General features: G+C 31.2%; 1 protein-coding gene across 2 annotated transcripts in view; it reads left to right on the top strand.

The window, feature by feature from the left end:
- The first annotated feature begins 852 nt into the window (after window positions 1-852).
- The window catches only part of MICU3 (Mitochondrial calcium uptake 3), a 135012-nt gene continuing 111880 nt past the window's right edge, over window positions 853-23984 (top strand). For both annotated transcript variants that reach the window (XM_088278093.1, XM_088278092.1), the window contains exon 1: window positions 853-1071. In XM_088278093.1, the coding sequence (XP_088134219.1) occupies window positions 865-1071 (207 nt within the window). In that variant the 5' untranslated portion in view covers window positions 853-864. The remainder of the gene's footprint in view (window positions 1072-23984) is intronic.

The raw sequence follows: 23984 nt of genomic DNA, 5'->3' as shown, positions 1-23984 counted from the left end.
TCGTTTTTTCCTCACTTATTCGTTTAAACATATCCAAACTATCTCAACCCATCATTCTTTATTTTATCGAAAATATTTATCTCAGCCCTGCATTTATTCCTTGTTATCAGCAATAAAGATATTTTTTTAGTAGGGACTTACAATTGTAAATCAATTTAATTACGTCAGATCAACTCGGCTGTCCAAACTTAAAACACAGTAAGGGCATTAAAAAAAAGTCTCAAAAAAAAAACCCTTACTGTGTTTTGAGATTGGACAGCCGAACTATTGCTGATAATGAGACATGCGATTTCATAAAATAGAGAGAAGAAAAGGGATAACAAAAAAAAAGTATAACCTTTTAAAGTTTTAAGCAAAACTAATCAATTTCTTTTATTTCGAATAATTTATTGTAAAAAATATATAATACAACTGTTTTGATGGATAAACTGCTGCAAGAATACCATTTTTCCATCTGTAATGATACCTACGCGAGACGGTCGTTGTTCGCGCAAGTGCCTTTGATAAATAATATTGTTGCTGGTATATATGTACTCACAAAAAAAAGAAATACCTACAAAAATAAAAGAATTTAAAAATTTTCGTATTTTATCCATTTTTAGGCGATAAATATTATATATAATCTTAATTGGTGAGAATTTATGAATATTATCTTTAGATATACCTATTCACTGGATTGGTGATAGTTTCACCCAAAGAAATAGTAGCTGTCTGAAAATAAATATTGAAAAAAAAAGATCAAATTATTCTGAGGGTAAGAAATCCACTTCGATAAATTTCGTTGCCGTTCGGCTGCGCTCGTCTGCTAAAACGGCCATACTCTTCCTATCTCTTTCTCGCCTGTCAGCTGTTGGGAATTTCAACATGGCTACCGTGAGCAGGCTGTCATTTGGAATTTCTCAAAAAACGTCGAAATTTTTACGTTCGGGTCGTTGTTTTAGCACAGTTCGAAATGTCAAATCGTTTAGTAATATTTCCGTTACATGTGGGTGCATCGCCGCCGGTGGAATGCTGCTCTACGCGGCCACAAAGTGGAGGAAATATAGTGCTGTGTACGCTCTCAAACCAAAGGTAAGTTGGGAATACCAACCTAGCAATGTGTTATTGTGCTGATCTCGCGCTATTTTATAGCTAGATTTGTTATTATTTCATCGCGAGGCGTACGCAAAACACGTGGTGGAGCTTATCTGACATTGGTAATGATCGTCTAGGTGCAAGGATTGTATATTATTGATATTAATAAGTAGGGCAATGAGCTGGGGTCAAGTCTGGTCGGCAACATTACGAAGCGTCTCCAGTATTTGTTCCTGGTTGCGACTCGTTTTATTATATCCGACCTGTGTTATTTATAGAAGAATCCCAGCTGTATTTTTTTCTGTATAACGATACACAAATTGACATTATTACACGACATCGCCCTGTCAATATCAAAGGCCGTTGATAAATTATCAACTTCGTCGACAGTGCGTAACGCGCTGTCAAAAAAAATCGTGCTTGCAGCTAACGTCATAATGACAACTATAATATACATTTTATTTATTTATAAAAAAAAAAATACAATAAAAACTGATATTTTAAATATTGTATGAGTAAATTATTTTAGAAATTTTCTACCATTTTAAAGAATACGTAACTTCCAAAAAACAAGAAAAACCCATAAAGATTTCATGGTCATTATTTGTTTACGAAAGTTACTTGCTTACGACGCGGCGCTTACGTGACAAAATATCATAGTACCTACTCATGGGTGTATGTTCATATGGTGATAATTCCATACTGAACTAATTTTTGAGAAAACTAAAAAAAATGCACGTAGCTCTGACAAATAAAAAAATGCATTTGTAGTTAAATATTGAAATATAATATACATGAATGTCAAATTTTGCATTTATAAAATTGATAATTTTAAATAATTAGTCCCAAGTCTTTTTTTAGTAATAGATTGAATTAGATAAACATATTTTTAAGAGGTAAAATATATTTGAGAAACTTTCAGACACTATTATTTTTCAATACAGTTATAAATATCTACTATATCTTGGAGACATTTTCAAACGCCAATATTTCTCAATACAGATAAAAATATGTACAGTATTTTTCTCTTAATACGTGAACATTTTAGCATAATGAAATATTTGTATTTATGGATTCAAAGAAAGCAGTCATGTTTTTTTTTCACAAAACAGGTTTTTTTTTGCATAGAATTTACGTATGCGTTTCGTGAAAATATAGTAATTTTGGGTTGAAAAAAAACTAGACAAGCAGGAATAGGTGTCAGAGCTTCATTAGGAATTCAAAACTAATTATGAATCGTGTGTTGCATTAGCTGTATCTTATTGCTGGATTATAGAGTTACTTAATGTTGGGGAATGCATAGGAATAAGAAAAAAACTGTCATCGTAGTATATTTAATTTATTTATTAAATTAGATATAACTTAGATATAACTGTCTGTATTTTTAATGGCAGATATTGTACTCTGGAATTTGAAATATGTTCAAATAATGCATAGTATTTTAAAAAAAATACTTTTTTCGTAAGGAGTACAGGAGTAGCAATAGGAATGGGGTACCTATTCCAAATGAGCTATTAAATCTATAATACAATTGAAAAAAAATCTCAACAGCCTTGTTTGAATTGAAAAATGTTTTTCCATCTCAATTGCCAATTACAATTATTGGCAATGCTTAAAAAACCATCAATTAATTAATTCTCATTGATTTTATTCGAACGCCCTAGTTATCTGTTATCTTCATTACCAATTGATCGGACGCTGTATATATTTGTTTAATAACTTTCAATAAAGGAATCTGATATACATTATAATTTAATATTTATGATACCTTATATTTTCGTAGGTATTTATTTTGCAAACATATTTCTTGTCGATGTACTACAAACTGCTATTTTCATCTCGAAGTTCTTTATTCTGTAAATGTCAAAAATATAAAACAGAAAAATAATAGGTTTTTTGATATTGGGGTATTAATGAAATTGGACTTATTATAATATATTTACTGTATACAGGGGTATGCATTCCATACAGGTATAAAAGCAATGCCTATCCTAACTTACCTTCGTGACATCGCTCATTCCTTTGAACGTCATACATAAAAAATCATCAATTTTCAGTTGTGCATGTTTTCGGAATGCCCAGAAAATGTACTATATCCCAGCAAAAGCGGCATATTTTAAACTTAATATTTACCCGCTACAGGGCAGAAAGTGTTGTTTTTGCATTTTGAAGAAAAGCTTTTGTTTAATTATTTTTTTAAATATACTTAATATTTATCAAATGGAAAAAAAAACCTTCAGGTTCTACCTAAAAAAGATCTGTTGCACAGTAAAAAGTTCAATAATTGGCTTGATATTTATTTTTAATACATTGTATTATATTTTTAAACTTTAAAAACGATCTCCTGAAAAATAAAGTTTTTTGATTTATGACGTTGTTGAAAGGAGTGAGCGACATATAAAAACGCAACTAGTACCTACCCTTCCTTACTAAGTAGTACCCAGCTTACCTTACTACCTACCTCTACTGCCTACCCTAATTAATTCTCTGCACGCCACTGACTGTACATTATTTTATTTCTAGTTATACAAATATATCATTCGAAAGTAGTACATATTTTTAGGTTTATACTGTAATATCACCTCTTAACAATGTTTCGGTCACCTTACAGGGGTCTTGAAATTGTAAAATGTAAAAGAAGGAAGCGTTGATTGTTATTTAAGTGTCACATATCAAATGTAGAGTCGATAGGGGATTAATATTATACGATATAACTTTGAATATAAGTATATAATTATTTATAGATTTGGCATTTAATTTGTAGAACTCCGTTTTAATTTAAATCTTAAATATTAAAATCAAACGCTGATTTTTAGAGTCTACTAAATTGTATTTTGTTGTACACATAAAAATTAAATTTGTGACAATTATTTCGCCTAGTTATCGCAATGTACAGCAGTTTGAAAATGCCATAATAAGGCGAAACAATTGTAACAATTTTTATATTTATGTGTTTTTAATAATAAAATACAATTTCGTAGACTCTAAAAATCAATGTTCGATTTTAATACTTAATATATAAAATAAAAATGTCTACTCTGCTATCCAAATGTAGGTACTTTTTGTCAATGAAATTTTAAGAAAATATATATATTTGTCTTCTTATTGTAAACACATTTTTTTAATTTTCATTGTATTTTCGTAGGCCTCAGCAGATCGTCATTAAAAATACGAATTAAGTTGCGGTAGAGTAGGCTCGAACCTTGAAACTCTGGCTCAGAGTCCGCGACACTAACCACATGACCGCAGCCTGATCCTTATGTACAATATAAAGATGAACAAAAAAATATTTTAAATATATTTTTAAAATTTACTAGTAGAATTAGCACGCTTTTTTTTTTACCAAACAATGATATTTTATTTAGCAGTCACCCAGTAAGAGGATGTTTCTGCCAGTGTCAAATCTTATTTTTATTTATTCCGATAATGTAAAAAAATGTAAAAATTACCCCTCAATGGAGAAAACTCAGATTTGTAAATAAGTTTTTGGACACGCTCAAAATGTTGTGAATTTATTTGATTTCAAAAATTTATTCGTGTCGGGTTGTGGTCCCGTGGTTAGTGTCGCAGACTTTTCAGTCAGTTTCTCGGTTCGAACCCACTCTACCACAATTTGATACATATTTCTAATAATAAGCTTCTTAGGCTCACTGAAATAGTATGAAATTGAAATATTTGTGTAAATTATAAAAACACAAATATATCTCTTGAAAAAAGTCCTATCGCTTATGATATACATATTCCGATCTGTTTCCAGGTCATTTATTTTTAAGCCTTCGTATTGAAACAAGTGAAAGGTTTCATGACAAACAAAATCCGCAATCGTTTATCGCTAAATGAAATGTTGAATCATTCAATACAATATGCAAATAAAAGAAATTAATCACACCTCATTTCATAATAACTACATACCTGAGGATCGTCACGTATGCGACTGTTGCGAGCGTGTTTCACACGTCAAAATTTTACCATGCACGTAAAAAGTTTTAATCTGCTATCTTCGCAATTAATTTGCTATCAAGTACCGGGAGTTATTTGATTGGATTGTAAAATTGTTTGTCTCTTTTATTCTAGGAATTGTGTCGGTTTGTAATTGTCGCTCTAGACGACCTTCGCATACGCGCTAGGGTAACCGTCCATTTTAGGTTTCACGATGACGATGCCTTTTAATTTATGACGATGTTTTCTGTAACACGGCATCATGCTACCTGATTTATGTATTTTAAATTACATGTAACGATTTATTGAAACCTGCATATATAAGTAAACTGTCTCGCTAATTTTGACGTTGTTTAAATATACAAATATAATCTATTGTTTGGGTTTATTTAAATTCTTCTTTAATTTTATATTATATTTAAGTAATTTTATGGGACGATTTTTTTGAAATACGCATTTTAAATTTTGGCTCAAATAATATAAAGGATTAGAACATAACAAGAATTATAATATAAGTAAAAAATGGTTAATTTCATAATTACCATCATAATTTATGTAAGAAAGAACTGTAAGGTTGAACCAGGGAAATTTGGTGAAAATATTAAGAATAGTTCTTTAAAGTGGTCCATACACCTTAATGTGGAGCGAATAGATAACGAGAGAAAGACTAAGAAAGTATATTTGGTAAATATGAACGAGAGAACAGAACGAGGACGGACAAAAAAGACTTGGCACGACCAGATTAATCAAAATCTAAAATCTGGTGATGTCAAAAGTCTGCGTAATCGAAGGGCATGTATGACTAGATGTATGTACCTATATGAAGGAAGCTAGGAGTGTATGTTAGGAGAGAAAAGTGTGACGCTTCATCCTCTCTGCCTACCCCTGCAGATAACGGCGTAAAGGTAGTAGAAGTATTAAGTGGAGACTGACCGGAGCATTTCGTCGTAACATAACGTCGTAACATCGCTCGCGGCGAGCATCACTGAGCATCCGAAACTATGGATCGAGCGCTCGGCTCGGTATACTGACTGCCTGAATGCTCGCATCGTAACATGTAACGTTACGACGAAATGCTCCTGTCAGTCTTCACCCTTGGATGTGATTTGAGTTATTTAAACTTAAAATCTAGGTTTTAAACTAGAGACGCATCATTTTATTTTTAGCCTACTACACAAAAAAAATCTTTGTTATTTGGGACTTAGTTATCAGGAATCAGTTTTCTTTATTTAAAAAAAACGATAAATTTACGTTTTTATTGCATTATTAAATATTTTAATTTCGCACTATTTTCGTGAGCCTAAGCGGCTCAGGTATCAAATTGTCGTAAGTGTGTTCAAACCCAGAAACTCTCAAATCCACGACACTAACCACGAGACCACAACCCGACACAAGAATTAAACATAGAATCGAATAATATTGTTGAAATATAGATACAGTTAATTGACCAATAGTTAAAATTAAGCGTATTGGAGATATTTCTAAAAATCATTTTTGTTATTTTTGTATGTAATTCTTTAGAATATAAATATATGTTAACTGTATTTGGATACATTTAATCATGTTAAACGACATAAGTAAATAACTTAAAATAATATTTATTAAGTGTCGTTACATTGTGTATGTTCCAATAAAAATAATAATCTCTCTTGTTTGATCAGTTTTGTATACTTAAACTTTCGTATTTAGTGACTTTTAAATGATTTATGAAATTTAAATATTTATTATGAATACATATGGTTAAAGTAATTTATTTTTATTAATATTAAATACGTGATTATGAACACTCTGACAATGGCTATTCTTCGGGTAAAAAAATATTTTCAGGTATTTTATTTTTTCTCTATTTGAGTATATCCAAAAAGGTGCCATAATTAATATATGGTTAATATTTATCAAAATTACAAAATGTCTCGTCACTAAATATTAAACATAATTAATATTTAGTGACGAGATATTTTTTTCGGCAATCGATATTTTTACACTTAGACCTGAATAGTCGAATGTTGTAATAAATAATTAAATTTTAAGAGCAAAAGTTTAGTTACGATTTTTAGATGATGGGTAATGGATTAGGGTGGAGTTACAAAAATCTGATGTCAATCAATAGGTTCTCAATGGGGGTGATACCGCACCCCGGTAGGCACTGGAAAGATATTCTACGGGATACTGAATCCCTAGGATACGAAATAGAGGACTGGGAAGTGGGCAGTATATTTGTATTCCTCCTCTCTCTCTCTCTCTCTCTCTCTTTATAAGGGGATATTCTGGCATAAACGTTCCCGAAATGGGGGGAATATTTTATGAGGGGTTTCTTGGCTAAAAAGTTTGAGAACCTGTGGACTAGATTATAGGGATATTTTTAAATCTTTTATTGCATTTTTACGATGCACTACAAATGGTTATTTCGTTTTAGTGCTCTGACCTCAACTAAATGGGTCAACGTATAGCACATATTATACTCTCGCGGAGTCGCTATCAATTAGCAGCGCTCTGCGCGGATTGCAATTTACCTACGATAATCTATTGACCCTCTCGTCTAGTCGACAGTGACGTCACTAGTGAGTAATGTTATGGCAAGCTGATAATTTTGCCGGTTCACGTGCGCAGTCTTATCATTCCCGAGGTGTTTCAACTACCAAGTAACGATAATATTTAATTTAAAAAATATTTTACGTGGATATAATTTATATTTGAAGCACTAACTTTGTGATTTTCCATTTTATAATCGATATGTAACTTTGTTTTAAAATCACTATAAATATTTTATTATAACTTAATTACAATGTCTACCGGTTTCGTAGCTAACCGCTTCTTTATCAAGAATGATTAATTAATCAGTCTTGATAATGAAGCGGTTAGCTTCGACACCGGTAGACATAATTAAGTTACAATAAAGTATTTATATTGATTTAAGAACAAAGTTACATTTTAATTATATTTATCGTGGCTTTAGATAAGTATTTAAAAATAATATTTATACAAATACATATTTAAAAATAATATTGTAAATATGTGTTAGTACAAAAAGATCTTCAAATTAGTATGTGTGGATGGTATCAAAAGAATGGTATTAAAAATGTATCATATTATACTGACGCGAGGGTGAATGGATGTGCTTTACTTTTAGAAAGTCTCTCATAACAGAGAGATTTTCTGCAATCAATTATTATTTTATTATTTTGTTTTTATTGAACTACCCTTTAATGTGACCTTGAGGGTAGACAGTGTCATTTCTCCAACGTGTAGATAATGGATTGTTATGGCGCGCCCCCTGTTAACAGTGATTGTAATTTTTTGCTACGGTATTTTGTTTTATATATTTTTAAAAATATAAAATCAAATTGCGATTTTATTATTTACATAAAATCAGCCTTGTTTTTCTTCTTCTAATCTTTCGTCTTTCTTTACTTGTCATTGAATAAAAATTTTCTCATTATTATTAATATCACAGTTTTACGATTGAGATTAATTTCTCATTCTGAACATCCGTCATTATTTTTTATGTACATTTACTTTCCCATTTATATTTGTTTATAGTTTCTTTTAGAAATTGTAGTTGTTTATTTACTGTGAAATTTTAAATTTATTATAAGAACTATATGGTACCAGAGCAATTTATATGATATAAAGTAAAACACATTAACATGAATCTGCAATTATAATTTTCACAACTAAGTAAGGAATAAACTGTCACATAGTATCTCATTACGTCACCTTAACTTTACAAAAAAATTATTTGTATTTCAGAATTTTATCTCACACAAAAAACATTTTTATTTTTTAATGGTTCGGTATTAAGTATATATTTGCTCAATATCACAAATAATGTAAAAGAAAATAAAATATTAATAATTAAAAAAAAAGCTAAGCTCATTTTATCTTAATATATTTTTTTAATTGAATGCACTCATCCCTCATTGCATTTCATGTTGTTTATCGCATCTCGTGAAGCAAAATATGTTGAATCAATGTTCATAAAATAGTATGTACCTATTTTACCAATGAAATTCTAATTATTGTTTTTTTTTAAGTGTAGTGACGGGATTGAAAAATTGGTCCTGAAATCCAAAGTAATCTCCACAATACCATTTAGAAATCTCATCATATTATTTTTTAATGTAAATATTTTTTGAAGATAAGGCACTTTACTGTTACATTTTGAGAACCATCGATAAAATTGTGTACGTGATTCAATTCACGTACTTAGGAGCTCATTACCGTGCGCATTTTTAGTTCCTGTTCTGGTGATAATAATTGTGTCAATATAGAGGGCAGATTTAATTTGTGATACATATTTATATTTGCGAAGGAAATTATTATCACGCAATAGTATTTGTGTAATCGAGTATCAGCATTGATCAATTTCATGTACGAGTAATATGCAATTACGATATTAACATGGAAACAAGCATAGTTGCGTTTTTTTAACGCATATTTCAATCAATGTATAAAAATAGACTGATAATTTATAAAGCGCCATTTTCGTAAAATATTTCAAGGGGGGTTTCCTGCGATTGAATTGCGGAAAAGAAGATAGTGGAAATGATTTAGCAGACAAATGCTTGTTTAGTTTTTTTTCTTCTAAAGATCATGTCACTCTCACTTTCTCTAACTACTGGTGGACTCTCACTACTCTAAGAGCATTCCACGCCATTGGGCCCGCAACAGTAAAGTCACGCTTGCCAAATCTAGTGCGCTGGTTGCGTGCTAGTAAGATCACTTTATCCATAGCAGATGTTGTAACCGATCGAAACGTGAGACGTCTATCAACCAATTCGTCTGGAATTCACAGCTGTTTTGGATACTCTGGATTAGGATGTATATAAAACATATAATAATCACTTATGTTTATTCACACTTAGATTCACACTTAGATTCATAATTAATTAATTCGGGCATAATTATGAATAAAAAAAAGATAAAAAAAAATAATTTAAGTTTTACTTAGTAAATACCACTATTTGGTATTTACTATGTTAAACTTAATAAAAAAATGATAGATTTTAACACAAAGTGACTCCCGAATCAATTTATGAAAAAAATAATTATTGACTGTATTTGTTTCTTATTAAAATTAACAAAAACATTATTTTATTTTGATAACACAATTTTTTTCAGTGTTTTGTTTTTTTTTTGTAACTTTAATAATTTACGGTTAAAAGGTTATAAATAATTACTAATAGTTAATTTGTTTAAATTACGATAACGATATTTCATTTAATATCGGTAGGAAATTTGTAATTTGAACTGTTTTTGATATATCGCTCACTCCTTTCAAGAACGTTATAAATCAAAAATCGTAAATTTTCAGTTGTGCATGTTTTCGGAATGCCCAGAAAATGTACTTCATCCCATCAAAAGCAGCACATTTTTAACTTAATATTTACCCGCTACAAGGCAGAAAGTTTAGTTTTTGCATTTTGAAGAAAAGGTAAGCGATATGTAGAATAGAACGCCATATAAAATACATATGTTGTTTCTCAGTCAGGTTGTTTTCTTCACTTACATGCCAATGAAAAGAAAATCTTCTCAAACTCTTCTGTGTGTACATGAGAGGCGTCAACAAAATTCATGTTGTGTGCCTTTCTCAACTACCTCATTATTATTTTGTTGCTTTATTTTTATTGTTTGAACAATCGTCGTTAACGTGTTTAATGTCGCTTCACCTGGGGATCTTCATTGTTTTAGGGATGCATCTGTCGAAAGAACATGCCCTAACAATTTATGCATTTAAATTATTCATTCACACTTCGTACAATGATGCACCCTGCATTCTCTAAATTTTACTTAGAAAGTGTTCATAACGGTGAAGTAACTCGATGACGTAGTTTGACGGTAACATTATTATCTATTTTTGTTGTTATAATAATAATAATAATAAATCCCTTACCGCACCCCAATGGTGCATAGGGCACTGCTTCATATAAACGCAGTGTTATTTCGATCGATTACACATGAAGGAAAGGTGATCAGCCCTCCACTTTAGGTACCAGTCCAGTGTAATATTGAATAAATATAAGAGTGAAAAAATCACTTATATTTATTAAACCCCCCTGGGAATCGAACCGAGCATGCTGACCATTACACTCGGAGGCGGACAAAATTATATTGTTATATTAGCTAAAAAAAAACTAACTAGCCATCACGCCGCTTCCCCGCAGGGGTAGGCAGAGAGAATAGAGCGCCACACCACTCTGTCCTTGCAAACATTCTCCGCCTCTTACACGTTCATGCATCTCCTCATACATACCCGCCGATTGTTACGACTTCTAACCTGACCATTTTCAAGTATTTGGCATACCTGATCGTGCCATGTTTTTCTCGGTCTTCCTCTGCTTCTTTTCCCACTAACATTCGCCTCATATTATATTAGCTGTTATATTAACCTCATGTTATATTAGCCTATTATTTTTTGACATCTCATCAAAGATGAAGAAGAATATGGAAGTCTGGGCATTTACGGGGCTGACGACCGTCATCGGCTGGTTTAAGTGATCACTTTACACACGTGTAACATTCACCAATTCTACCCATTATTGACAACCACACTACTCAAATTCTTGGAAGTTCTTTATATATGAACCAATTTAGAAACCTTGTTCTTGAATCACTAGAACTTCACTAGAGACATCTATTGGTGAGATGTATATTAGCCTCATGTTATATTAGCCTCATGTTATATTAGCTGGCAAGATATAAATCGATTTCACGTTCGAATCACGAATAATTAATATTATCTCATTTTAGACTGTTATATTGTCATTAAATGATAAATAATCACTACTTTTCATGTATCTGCAAATTACTTCGGGATGTTTCTATTCAATTAATGCACAAATATTCTTTATTCAAACAACTAGCTAACAGACTTTGGTATTTAATTATTGATTTGGCGTTTAATTTGTAGAACTCCATTTTAATTTATGTATTGATTTTAAATCAAACACAGATTTTTTAAATCATAAATTGTATTTTATTAACAAAAACGCATACAAAATTAATATATTATTAGATTAAAATCAATATTTTTAGCTTTTCCACTTTATTTTTATTTGACCAGCTACCGGGTTTCGTCGTTACCAACATCATCAGACCAGTCTGATGATGTCGGTAACGACGGTAAGTGGAAAAACTAAAAGTATTGGTTTTAATCTAATAATATATTAAAAATGCAATTCCATTACGAAGTGTCAGTGGATAATATAAATCTATTAAAAAAACATACAAAATTATTATTGTGACATTTGTTTCGCCTTGTTAGGGCATTATCAAACAAATGTGAAGATCAAATGGACTACGGTCACAATATTAATTTTGTCACGATAGTCCCAATATTAATTTTTTATGTGTTTTTGTTAATAAAATACATCTTAGTAGACTCAAAAAATCTGTGTTTGATTTATAATTAATACATAAACAGAATTTGGTGTGGCTGTGTGATGAGATGGTTTGGACATGTGAATCGAATGAGAGGATAGTAAAACAAATATATGATGCGAATGTGGTAGGTAATAGAAACAGAGGAAGACTGAGAAAAACTTGGCGTGATCAAGTATTTTAAATACTTGAAAGTGGTAAGGTCAGGAGTTGGAACGATAGGCGTGTATGTATGAGGAGATGCATGAATGTGGAAGAGGCGAAGATTGTTTGCAAAGACAAATTGGTGTGGCGTTCTATTCTCTCTGCCTACCCTCGCGGGGATGTAGCTTGATGGTAAGTTTGTTAAAGTTAAGATTTTGAACAAACTAACATGATCATTATATTATAGATATACATATATGCAAGTCCAAAAACATGTCTTTTATTTAATATGAAGTTCCATATTGTATATAATATTGTATCAGCATTTTTAAACTATAAATATTTTTGTTTATCGTCTCCGGGATAAATACTAAGTCTATCAAAGATAGAGCCTGTTTTATGTGAATAATATTTTTTTCGGTATACTTACTTGATTTTTTATCATCGCTATCGCTTCGTTCGAAATTTATTTTTGCAATTTTTTGCTTCGCACCGCGTGACATCTTACCCCAAGCGAAAATGTAATATCTTCATTGTTTTCTTTCTAGAATCACTTAAGATTCGAGATACCTATTGAAAAACTGTCGTGTAGATAATATGTTAATTCTTAACGCACCCTCGCGACGGAATAACCGCCCCTTGGCTTCGGTACCAAGGGTGGAATTGAGTGGAACCCGCTGACAGGATCTTGTTTTGACATATTTGATCCATGGGTTGCCGTTGACATTTTCGCTGCACTTCTCGCAAGGATTATTAGGCACTCGACTGATGCATTTTGTTTCCGCTAAATTACTTTTTTTCTCTCGCAGAGTGCCGGCACTTTGGGGTACACAAATGAACAGAAATAAAGCGATTTATTTTGAAATGATACACATTTTGTGCATTTAAGTTAAACTTAGATATGCCTTATTTTAGCTGCCTGTAAATCAGCCGATAGTCGATTGTGCCTTTTTATATCCTAAGTTTATACTTATACACGTTTTATTCATTTAAATTAAACTTGACGCACTTCATTTTAGCAATCTGAAAATTTATCAAGTGTTGAAAGTGCCTATTTATATCCTATGTTTATACTTATACACGTTTTTATTTTAAGTTAAACGTAGACGCGCCTAATTTTAGTAGTCTGAAAATTAGACAATAGTCGTTAGTCCCTATTTGTATCCTATGTTTACATTATACACATTTTATTTATTAAAGTTAAACTTAGACGCACCCAATTTTAGTAGTCTGAAAATTAGATAATAGTCGATAGTGCATATTTGTATCTTAAGTTTACTTAAACACATTTTATTCTTTTAAGTTAAACTTAGACGCGCCCAATTTTAGAAGTCTAAAAAAATAGCTAAGTCGATAGTGCCTATTTATATACTATATTTATATCCTAAATATAAATATATGATATAAATACTAGATATTAAGAAGCACTGTAAAATATTGACAAATTTTAAGATTGCTACAATTGCGCGCGTCTAGTCTAAGCTTAAATTAAATGAACAAAATGTGTTTTTAAATGTCTCGTTATAATTAGGAAATTTCTAATTTAATCAGTAGAATGACTTCGCTAAACTTTTATATACTGGAAGTATTTAAAAAAAGTCTCATTGCAATACCGTGAAATGCTTTGAAATCAGATTGAAATTAGCATTGCTAATATCCATTTATTTCTTATTGCACCCAGCGTACAACAACGTTTCGTTAATATTGCACGAACTGTAAAGCACTGTGCCGATTATGCAATGTTTTTTATACCCTAGAATTTTTGATTCGGCAATAATCTCCAAATAATTGATTTTTTGCTTGAGGATTGAAAATGATACTTCAACGGGCACATTTTTATGTTTCTGTCAGGTATTTGTCATCATTCAATTTTAGCATAGTGTCTGCACAATAAACCTATCAAATGACCCCTATGGTTATTCGATACATTCTCTAAATGCTTGACACTAATATAGCTTGCTAGTTATAAAGGCTGATTGAAAGCGTGCAAATAGTATTTCATTTTTAACCTCAAAATTTAGATTTTTTCCTCCATACAAAATTCTAATACCCGCTACCGTAGTGTTATTGTTAGCGTGTTTAGCTACCGTGTTGAAGGTCCCGGGTTCGATTCCGAGGGGGGGGGGAGGCTGAAAATAAATATTAGTGATTTTCCACTCTAATATTTATTTATATTATCCTGGATTAGTTCCTGAAGCGCAAGAGTGATCACCTTGCCTTCATGTTAGTAACGATCAAGATAACACTGCGTCAATATGATGCAGGGCCCCATGCTCCATTGTATGCAGATAAGGGTAAGAAGAAGAAAAAATTCTGTGTTTAATACATAGATGGGCCGGGGTTGAAAATGATTAATTTATATGATTTTTCTGACAAAATCAATTTATATTGAATTAATTTAAGCGGTGTATTATAATCAGAATTAATCAAATGTAAAATATCGCGACAGTTTAATGTAGGATTTTATAAAAATAAGTCTAATAATATTTTAACGTACATGATTAAATTATATATATTATTTTTACGATACAACGCAGTGTTTTAATCACGATCATGTAAGGTAAATCGGAATGAAAATATGTAATGATAGGCATAATTCTGTTTGTATTAAAACGTGTGAATATTCATTTTTATTTTTTATTGTCTACTTCCGAAGCATGGCCCTTATTAAAAGTGTCACTTTCACCCCTAATTAGACAGGAACACTTCTCTAAACACCCTGCTCAGTAATCAATCAATCTTCCGTCCGTACGAAGAAAAAAAAGTCCCCGTCAAAACAGATCAATCGGTCCGATCGCCCGCGAGATGATCCCCGAGATTACCGCGTCTGTCCATCCGTCAGGCCGCGTCTAGAGTCCCGTCTCGTCTCGCCGCGATTCGTCTCCCGACGCGGAAGGGAGGAGCCCTCGTCTAGCATCCCTCCTGGCTTGAGAAATGCCCGCATGTCATCTCTCGGCTGGTATCGCTTTATTAATCTTATCTGGGTGGATACCTACCCGTGCGTCCCAGCAGCTGATTCGGTTTTGCGAGAAATTCGGCTTCCGTTTTGGAAACGTGAGTTTTTTTGTCTTTATTTTAAATTCTTTTGCATTTCACAATATATTATATTATTATTATTACAAGTACAAAAAAAGATATAAATATCCCCAAATATTAATCCAAAAAAATATCCCCCAAAGGCATGGCCTGTGTGTGGGTATATATTCTATTTTAGGTTATAATAAAGGGCATATATTATATAAAATAGATATCAGAAAATAAAAGTAGATTAATAGTGCTAATATAAACTACAAATATTTGTTTGCGAGTGGTTTTGCCTAGGATTTTCACTCATGAATTACATGAAATTATAGTAATTTTTATTTATTGACTTGGCGTTTAATTTGTAGAACTCCATTTTAATTTATGTATTAATTTTAAATCAAACACAGATTTTTTGAGTCTACTAAGTTGTATTTTATTAACAAAAACACATAAAAAATTATATTGTGACAATTGTTTCGCCTTGTTAGGGCATTATCAAACGAATGTCAACATTCGTTTGATAATGCCCTAACAAGGCGAAACAATTATCACAATATAATTTTTTTTGTGTTTTTTGTTAATAAAATACAACTTAGTAGACTCAAAAAATCTGTGTTTGATTTAAAATTAATACATAAATTATAGTAACTTTATACATAAAGAATTAACTTTTTAAAATTATATAAGTACTTTGTTTTTAGCCACTTTTTATTTGTACTTTTCTCCAACCGGTTTCGACAAGAACCTTGTCATCATTAGGGTTAAATATGTACTAATTCTAAAACATTCAAACATTCATAGTTAGGTGAGTGGGCGGGATTAAGGAATGGGTAATTAAGTTAGGTTTGGAGTGAGAGGGGATGGGGGTTATACAAAGTGGTTCTATTTAATTTTATGGTTAAAGTTTATAGAATGTGTCACAAAGTATCTGCAAAAAACATTCAATATAAAGATTAAAGTTTTGTACTGGCATTTCTTGGTGGAACTGCATTTTATGTAATACAATAATAGTCGGAAAAGTATTTGTTTAACAATTGATAAGATGAAACATTTTTAATATATTAATACGCTTCCATTACATCTGTACCTACTTCGAATATTGATATCTTTTGATTCCTATATATGGATGTTCTTTTCATATGAGATCCTTTGATTCTTCTGCCTACTGTTCGCAATAAAGAGTCGCTGACAGATATGCACAGTCGCTGCACCCCAAGAATTTGAGGGGTGGTTAGGTTTCTGTAACAAATGACCCTGCTCGGAGATAAGGTGCAGGTTCTACATCTGTCATGCAAATGGGGCATTTTGCTCTTGATGTTGAAGGACTTTTAGAGCTTGACAAAGAAATCTCTAACGCTGTACAATCAATAAAGCGTACTACACAACGATATCGATTAATCATACTATGTCTCATTTTTGTCTGTGGCGTTATCGCTTTCCAGAATGTTTTATTTGCAGTTTTTCTTTCTTAAAATATACGTTTATCTCCTGCTATTTCTACGGCTATTCATTTGCTTTCAATTGGGAAAACGAATGAAGCAATTTTTCTTGTGTCATTTTTATCGATAATTTATTAAAATGGCGCATTTCACTTACGCTAGGTACTGAAGACAATTTACTCAATTTCATTTTTATTATCCACCTATTTTATTGAACAGACTACTTAATATTGCTTTCCGAGATATTATTCGATTAACAATACATAATATCCAGTTGATGAAGGGTTCGGCGGACATTTACTCCACATATATCAATACGGTCTTTATGTAACTACAGTAATAAATTTTAGCAAGATGTCTCTTATTCCCAGTCCAAAGAAACCCTTAAATCTTCACACATTTTCAGACAGCTTCCAAGAATAAGCCATTCTCATTATGTGTGGAGGCAGTTCTATTTTATTGATCTCTAATTGGTGCAGACGTTATAATAAATGGTCCATTGCACTGCACAAATACTTAAATAGAGATGTCATGTGGTTCTTCGTGGTCAATCAAATTAATTTAGTTAATTTCAAATTATTGATGAATTTTATTGTTTTCAATTTAAGTTTTACTTAGTAAATACCACTTATATAGAGATGTCACGTAATTCTTTTTGTTCAATAATCTATTGGTTTTAATTAATTTTAATGATTTTAATTGTTTTTAAATTAAGTTTTACTTTTTAAATACCACTATTTCTTAAAACCTAATGTGACACGTGTTTTGATGCATTCCGCATAATTTTCAAACATATTAAAAAACCATAAATCTTTTTGGAATAAAAACTTAATTTAAGCAAAAATACGTATTTTAAGCAAAAAATTCAATTGCGTCAAATGTTACCTGGGTTTTATGAAAATAATGTTGTGATTTATTGTATATTGGGCCTTATATTGAACACATTACTTCCATATGCATGTCGTAAATATTTATCTCTCGTGTGCATTTCAATTTAAAGTCACGCTTTTCGACACGGTCGTCGTTGTTACTGGGTCGACTTTTTCAAGGCTGAAGATTTTTGCTTAATTATTACTTCATTTGTATGTTGCAATTTCTTTGTTAATATAAGTATTATACTTCATTTTTGTTCAAATTACACAAACAAATGAAAGAGTGCGATCGTGCTTCTAGATATTTCTATCGAAAATGTATTGCGCTAAAACGGTGAAATAGGAACTGTTACGACTTTTGTGAACATATAACTTGATTTATTTGCTTGGTAGTCATTAATAAATGTTTTAATTTGTCCATCGGTAAAATAAAATAAAAAAGTCTTACATTCGGATGTTGTAATAAGATAATGTTTGTTTGTTTTATTTTTATTTTTTTATTATAATGCTCCCATGTGCACTTTTTTGTATTCAATTAGTAATGTGTTAATTTAGTTTTATTAGAAATAAATCATCCTTTTAACTTACGCCCTTCTTCCTCAAGTACTTTTAGTCTGTGTTTTTTGGTAGAAAGTATCGTTCTCTTAATTCCTTCAATGTACTAGCTTAAAACCTCAAAATATTTATCATATATTTACCATAGATACAATATATTTCTATATTTACCTTAATGTTTGTATGTTTCTATATTTATATGTAATATTTCATATGTTTACCTAAAATCTGGTGGTGTCAAAAGTCTTGCGTAATCGGACTATAGTACCAATATTAATTATGTATTTTTTTTATTAGCTATATTGCGTTACTGTGGCTAAGTCTAGTTCAATGGAAAAGAAAGAAAAGAGAAAACACACATTGCTTATGTTTAATTTAACTTTGCTAGTAAGTTAACAATATTTTAGCAGCTGTCAAGAAGCATTCTGTCCGCCATGAGCAATGATTAAATTCAACAGATGGTGCTGCCATTATTAAAATAAAAACCTGTTTGTAAAAACATGTTTAACTGTCAACACACACATGATTGAATGCACCGTTGTGTGAAAATTTCAAAGCAATCGGTGAATAGCTTTAACTTAAGATTTTGAACAAACGAACATTTATATTTTAATTTGTATAGATATTGTTTCTAAATGTAATGCATTTTTATGAATAAAATATATCAACGGCATAAAAAAAACTTCTAAATATTGACAGTATTTATTGTTGATATTGTCTGTTAGATTTACTACGATGGAGTGTGTAATTGGATAGTGTTTAATGAACAAACTGAATTAAAAATAAGATATTCTGAACATCATGATTTACGATTCAATATAGAAATCTTTATTGACCAGACCCGGGCCCACCCAAAATTGTCATCATCTCCCTTAATATGACCATATTGACCTTAACGTGTAGTACATTAGGTATGTCATATTGTTCTATCTATGTATTGTACAACTATAATATTATGTGAAGAACACACTTGAAAATAGCACTCGCCTACCAACGCAATGGTTTCTCTTTCACATTTTTGACCTACTTAAAAATAAATGTGGCTACAATTTAAAAAAATAGAATTATTATATTGGGTAGGTCACATTTTTCTATATGTAAGCATTATATTATGTGAAGAACTCACTTCAAAATGTCACCCGCCTACTTACATATTATATTATATATATATTTTTTCTTAATGGAGACATTCACATTTTTTACCTTCTTAAAAAAGTAGCTAATTTAAAAAAATAGAAGTAGTACATTAGGTAGGTCATATTGTTCTATCTACAAACATAATATTCTGTGAAGAACGCACGTGAAAATATCACTAGCATACCTACACAATGTACCTTTTTTCCAAGGGGACATTTACATTTTTGACCTACTTAAAAATAAACTTAGCTACAATTAAAAAAAATAGTACATTAGGTAAGACATAGTGTTCTATCTACAAGCATTATATTATGTTAACACGTTGATTGCCGGTTACGCTTATATGCGTGATCCGGCTTGTCAGCCGATGAAGGAACAACGCGTTACCGCGTGATAAATATTTACATTTTGTTCAACTACATAATTGATATTAAAACTAAAAATACACTTTTCAATGTTATATAAGCACAGTTTAAAAAAAGCAAGTTTAAAGAAAAATAATAATTTGGTTATCTCCTGAAATACAGCTTTTCAGGTCGGCAATCAACGTGTTAAGAAATCACGTGAAAATATTACTCGCCTACGTAGGTACACAATGTATTTTTTCATGGGGGCATTTACATTTTTGACCTATTTAAAAATAAATATAGCTACAATTTAAAAATGGAACAACCGTGATTAGGTTTGTTACGAAATTCTTTGTTTTATTTATTTTTAATTAACTATTTAATCCGTTCGTCGTTACGGCTTGGCCATAGATATCTCGATTAGAAAGTAGTCGTGTAATTTGAGTAAATCTTGCCACCCTAGTGCCTATTTTGACTCTTCTGTAATGCACCGTGAAATCGTAAAAACTAACAAAATATTGTTGGAATAATTCACTTCATACAGTCTTGGAGAATAACTATGAATGTCAGTAAAAGGCAGAATTGAAAGTAACGCGTTTTAATTAAACTTTTATTACCAAATCGATTTAATTTTTACTGTTTACATTTTAATATAATTTTATCAATGTAGATCGAAAAGTTTATTTTATATTTTACCTAATGTTAGTTTATTATTATTATTATTGTTTTTTTTCTTCTTCTATCTCTATCTCCTCTTATATCCTTTATTTATTCTTATTACAATGTGTTTTGTTAGTTTGAGCTTACATCACTTGTAAACGAGTGGTTTTTACGCTAAAATCAGTCGAATTTCGACTCCTGAACACTTTCAAGTATTTGAAATACTTGATAATGTCAAGTTTTCCTCTGTCTTCCTCTGCTTATATTACCATAAATTTGCCTCATACATTTCTTTTACTGTTCTTTCTTCACTCATTTGATTCACATGCCAAAACCATCTCAACCCATATTTCTTAATTTTATCGATAATGGTTAAAAATAAAATTTTGGCATAAAAATAACATTCATCGATTTTCCCGAAGACCCTACACTTGGGTACAATGCACCACGGTATATGCTATATCCAACGTAATAGCTTTCAAAATACACTATTTTTGCTTTCTCTCTCTTATGAATCGATAAGTGTTCATTACTCAATTATTGTATGTAACGCCATAAATCACGTTCCTCATATGAGGTCTCACTTTCAATTAACAGAAGTCATAATAAATAATAAATTATAATTACTCACATTTCACAAAAATATCTTAATAGCCCATACAACCATCGAAAGTGACATATCCATTAGCTGATACACGCACGTTAAAAAAAGCCCTTTGCATTTTAAGTTTCTCAATATTTATATTCGGTTTGAAATGCTGTGAACCTGGAATGTTAATTATACATTATGCATATATAAATTTAAAAAATATAAATTTAATAAAAAAATAAATAAAAAAATACGAGAGAACTCGAAATTGAACAAATAATATAAAACATACATGTATTCATGAACGAAATCGGATCAGAAACATACGACCAAAAATAATACAAATGATAAATTTAAATTATAAATTGATTATAGACTAGCTGTAGGTACCCGGCATTGGGTTTCTGTGGCTAAATTTGATCAAATAGAAAATAATGAATAAAAAAGCACACATTTGTATAATTTCATAATAAATACTTGACGCAATGAAAATATTTAAAATTTATGGAACAATGCAATCGAAAGAATAGAAAACGCTAAATGATACCAGCTGTCAAGAAGCACGTTAACCGCCATGAGTAATGTTTAGTATTTCGCGTGTTGCTAAAACTTTCAATAGACGGCGCTGCCATTGAAGTAAAAAAAGGTGTTTAAAAAAAAACGAATTTTATCTGTCCTAGGTAAAACGCCTGTCGCAGGTTTTGAGATTTTGAACAAACTAACATTTACATTTTCATGAATGTATATAGATAGATAAAATTATACTTTTGGGGATACAATATTTAAGCAGCTGTCAAGGTATACGCTATCCGCCATAAGTAATATTTGGTATTGCGTGTGTTGCTATTACATTCAACAGATGAAACTTCGAAAACCTGTCTTTCAAAAAATATCTGTCACTGATAAAAACTCGCTTGTATTCGAATGCAACGTTGTCAAAAACTCAAATCAATCGGAGAATGACTTGAGATTTTGAACAAACATTTACATATTTATTTTTATAGATTATATATCTAAATAAAACAAATATGTTGTTTGTAGGTGACCTTTGTAAGTATCCCATGATGTGTTCTTTAGGACTTAAATCATATACCACGCGGTTAAAATTTATAGTATATAACTTGGGATTTATGTTAATAATGTAAGTATAATATCCTACCGTCATACATTATTCACGACCGGTTGCAAATCACATTTGTATAGTAATATGTCAAAACACTCGCGAAAATATTAATTTACTTAATAAGGTACCTCGTAATATCGTTCTCTGCCCTGAAATATGACATCCTGATATTTTCGACATGAAGAATAAAAAAAAAAAATCTTTTGAAGATGTTTGTATGGTGAAATAAGGAGAGAATGCAAGGCTGAAATAAACATTATCAATAAAATTAAGCGATGAACTATACAATTTGAAAACACTAATTATTAGAAGGAGAAATTAATATAAAAATATCGGCTAACGTTATTTTTCTATAATTTTTAAGCTCTACGTATTTGAAGTAAGGAAATGAAATCAAGTTTACTTCCAACCCTAATGTATGGAAATGAAGCATGGAGTTGGCAAAAGAAGGATGAAAGTAGACAGAATGCAGTCGAAATGAGAACCCTCAGACAAATGTGTGGCAAAACGGTGTATGCTTAATGTTCGAATATTATTAAAGAATACACTAGTTTTTTTACCAGATGGGTTTATTTTTGGGACAACTAGTTTCGGAAGCTAAGCTTTCATCTTTCGGTCTTAATGTAAACTAAAACATAATAAATAATTAACTGTTTTATAAATAAGGGGAGGGGTAAGTTAAGTGGTAAGAAACAAGTGTTTTCTTTAATAATATCATCATGTCTTACCACAAAGTAAATGCCGAAACAATAAATAAAATATGATGTTTGAATTGTAAAATAAAGAAAGAATTCAAAGCTCAGATAAGCATTATACATAAAATTAGGAAAGGTGTGTTGAGATGGTTTGGACATGTGGAACGAATGAGTGAGGAAAGAACGGTAAAAACAAATATGAGACGAATGGTAGTAGTAGTAAAGGTATAATCTATATAAAGGTATATCATTCTTGTTCCAAATAATGTCCATGCTAATGTGGTTTTATTCGTTGGATACGTGTCATGATGCTTTTTTGTGGATTTAGATCAAATATGCCATTCTAGATGGTATTGGCATATAGGACGCAGAGAACCCGAACATGTAGTTAACCTGGCAATAGAAATGGATCTTCCTCGACAGTTATCTAGAGGAAGACCAAGAAATTCATGGGTGAAGCAGAAAGATAACATGATTCGAAGGTGTGGCCTAGGTGACGTTGTCCAGGACAGAAGGACCTATAACCTGAGGACGAGGAGAGCTGACCCCAGCAGTCTACAAGAACAATAAGCTGGGATGTAGCCAGGAAGAAGAAGAAATATCAAATATGCCAATCTGATTTACAAAACACCCACACTTTCGACTAGGAATAATCCTGGAAAGTTTTATCGACTGTCGTCGTAGTGCTGTTCTATAATTCAACCCCTCGGCATTTTTTCCGAGCCTGACAAATGCTAGTTCACACGTTACTAACGCGAGGAATTCAGAAGCTATTAGGATTGTTACTGAGTGCATTGCGGAGATTTAAATAAATTACCTCTTTTTTCCGACTACAAACTAACATCTGTTGTCTCTTAAGTCTTGTAGGTGTGTCTCTGTACTATTCCCGCGAAGACTGTCGTATTCAGCTCTGGTTATTACAAGTCATGTAAAATAAAAGATATGACACCCCTTGACTAACGAGACGGTTTTTTAGGGATGTTGTAGCCGGGGTTAATGATTGTTT

Source organism: Brachycentrus maculatus, unplaced genomic scaffold, assembly GCF_059751285.1.
Source record: "Brachycentrus maculatus isolate JH-2025_06_01 unplaced genomic scaffold, ASM5975128v1 h1tg000055l, whole genome shotgun sequence".
NCBI lineage: Eukaryota > Metazoa > Arthropoda > Insecta > Trichoptera > Brachycentridae > Brachycentrus > Brachycentrus maculatus.
This window is presented reverse-complemented; position numbering and strand designations above follow the sequence as displayed.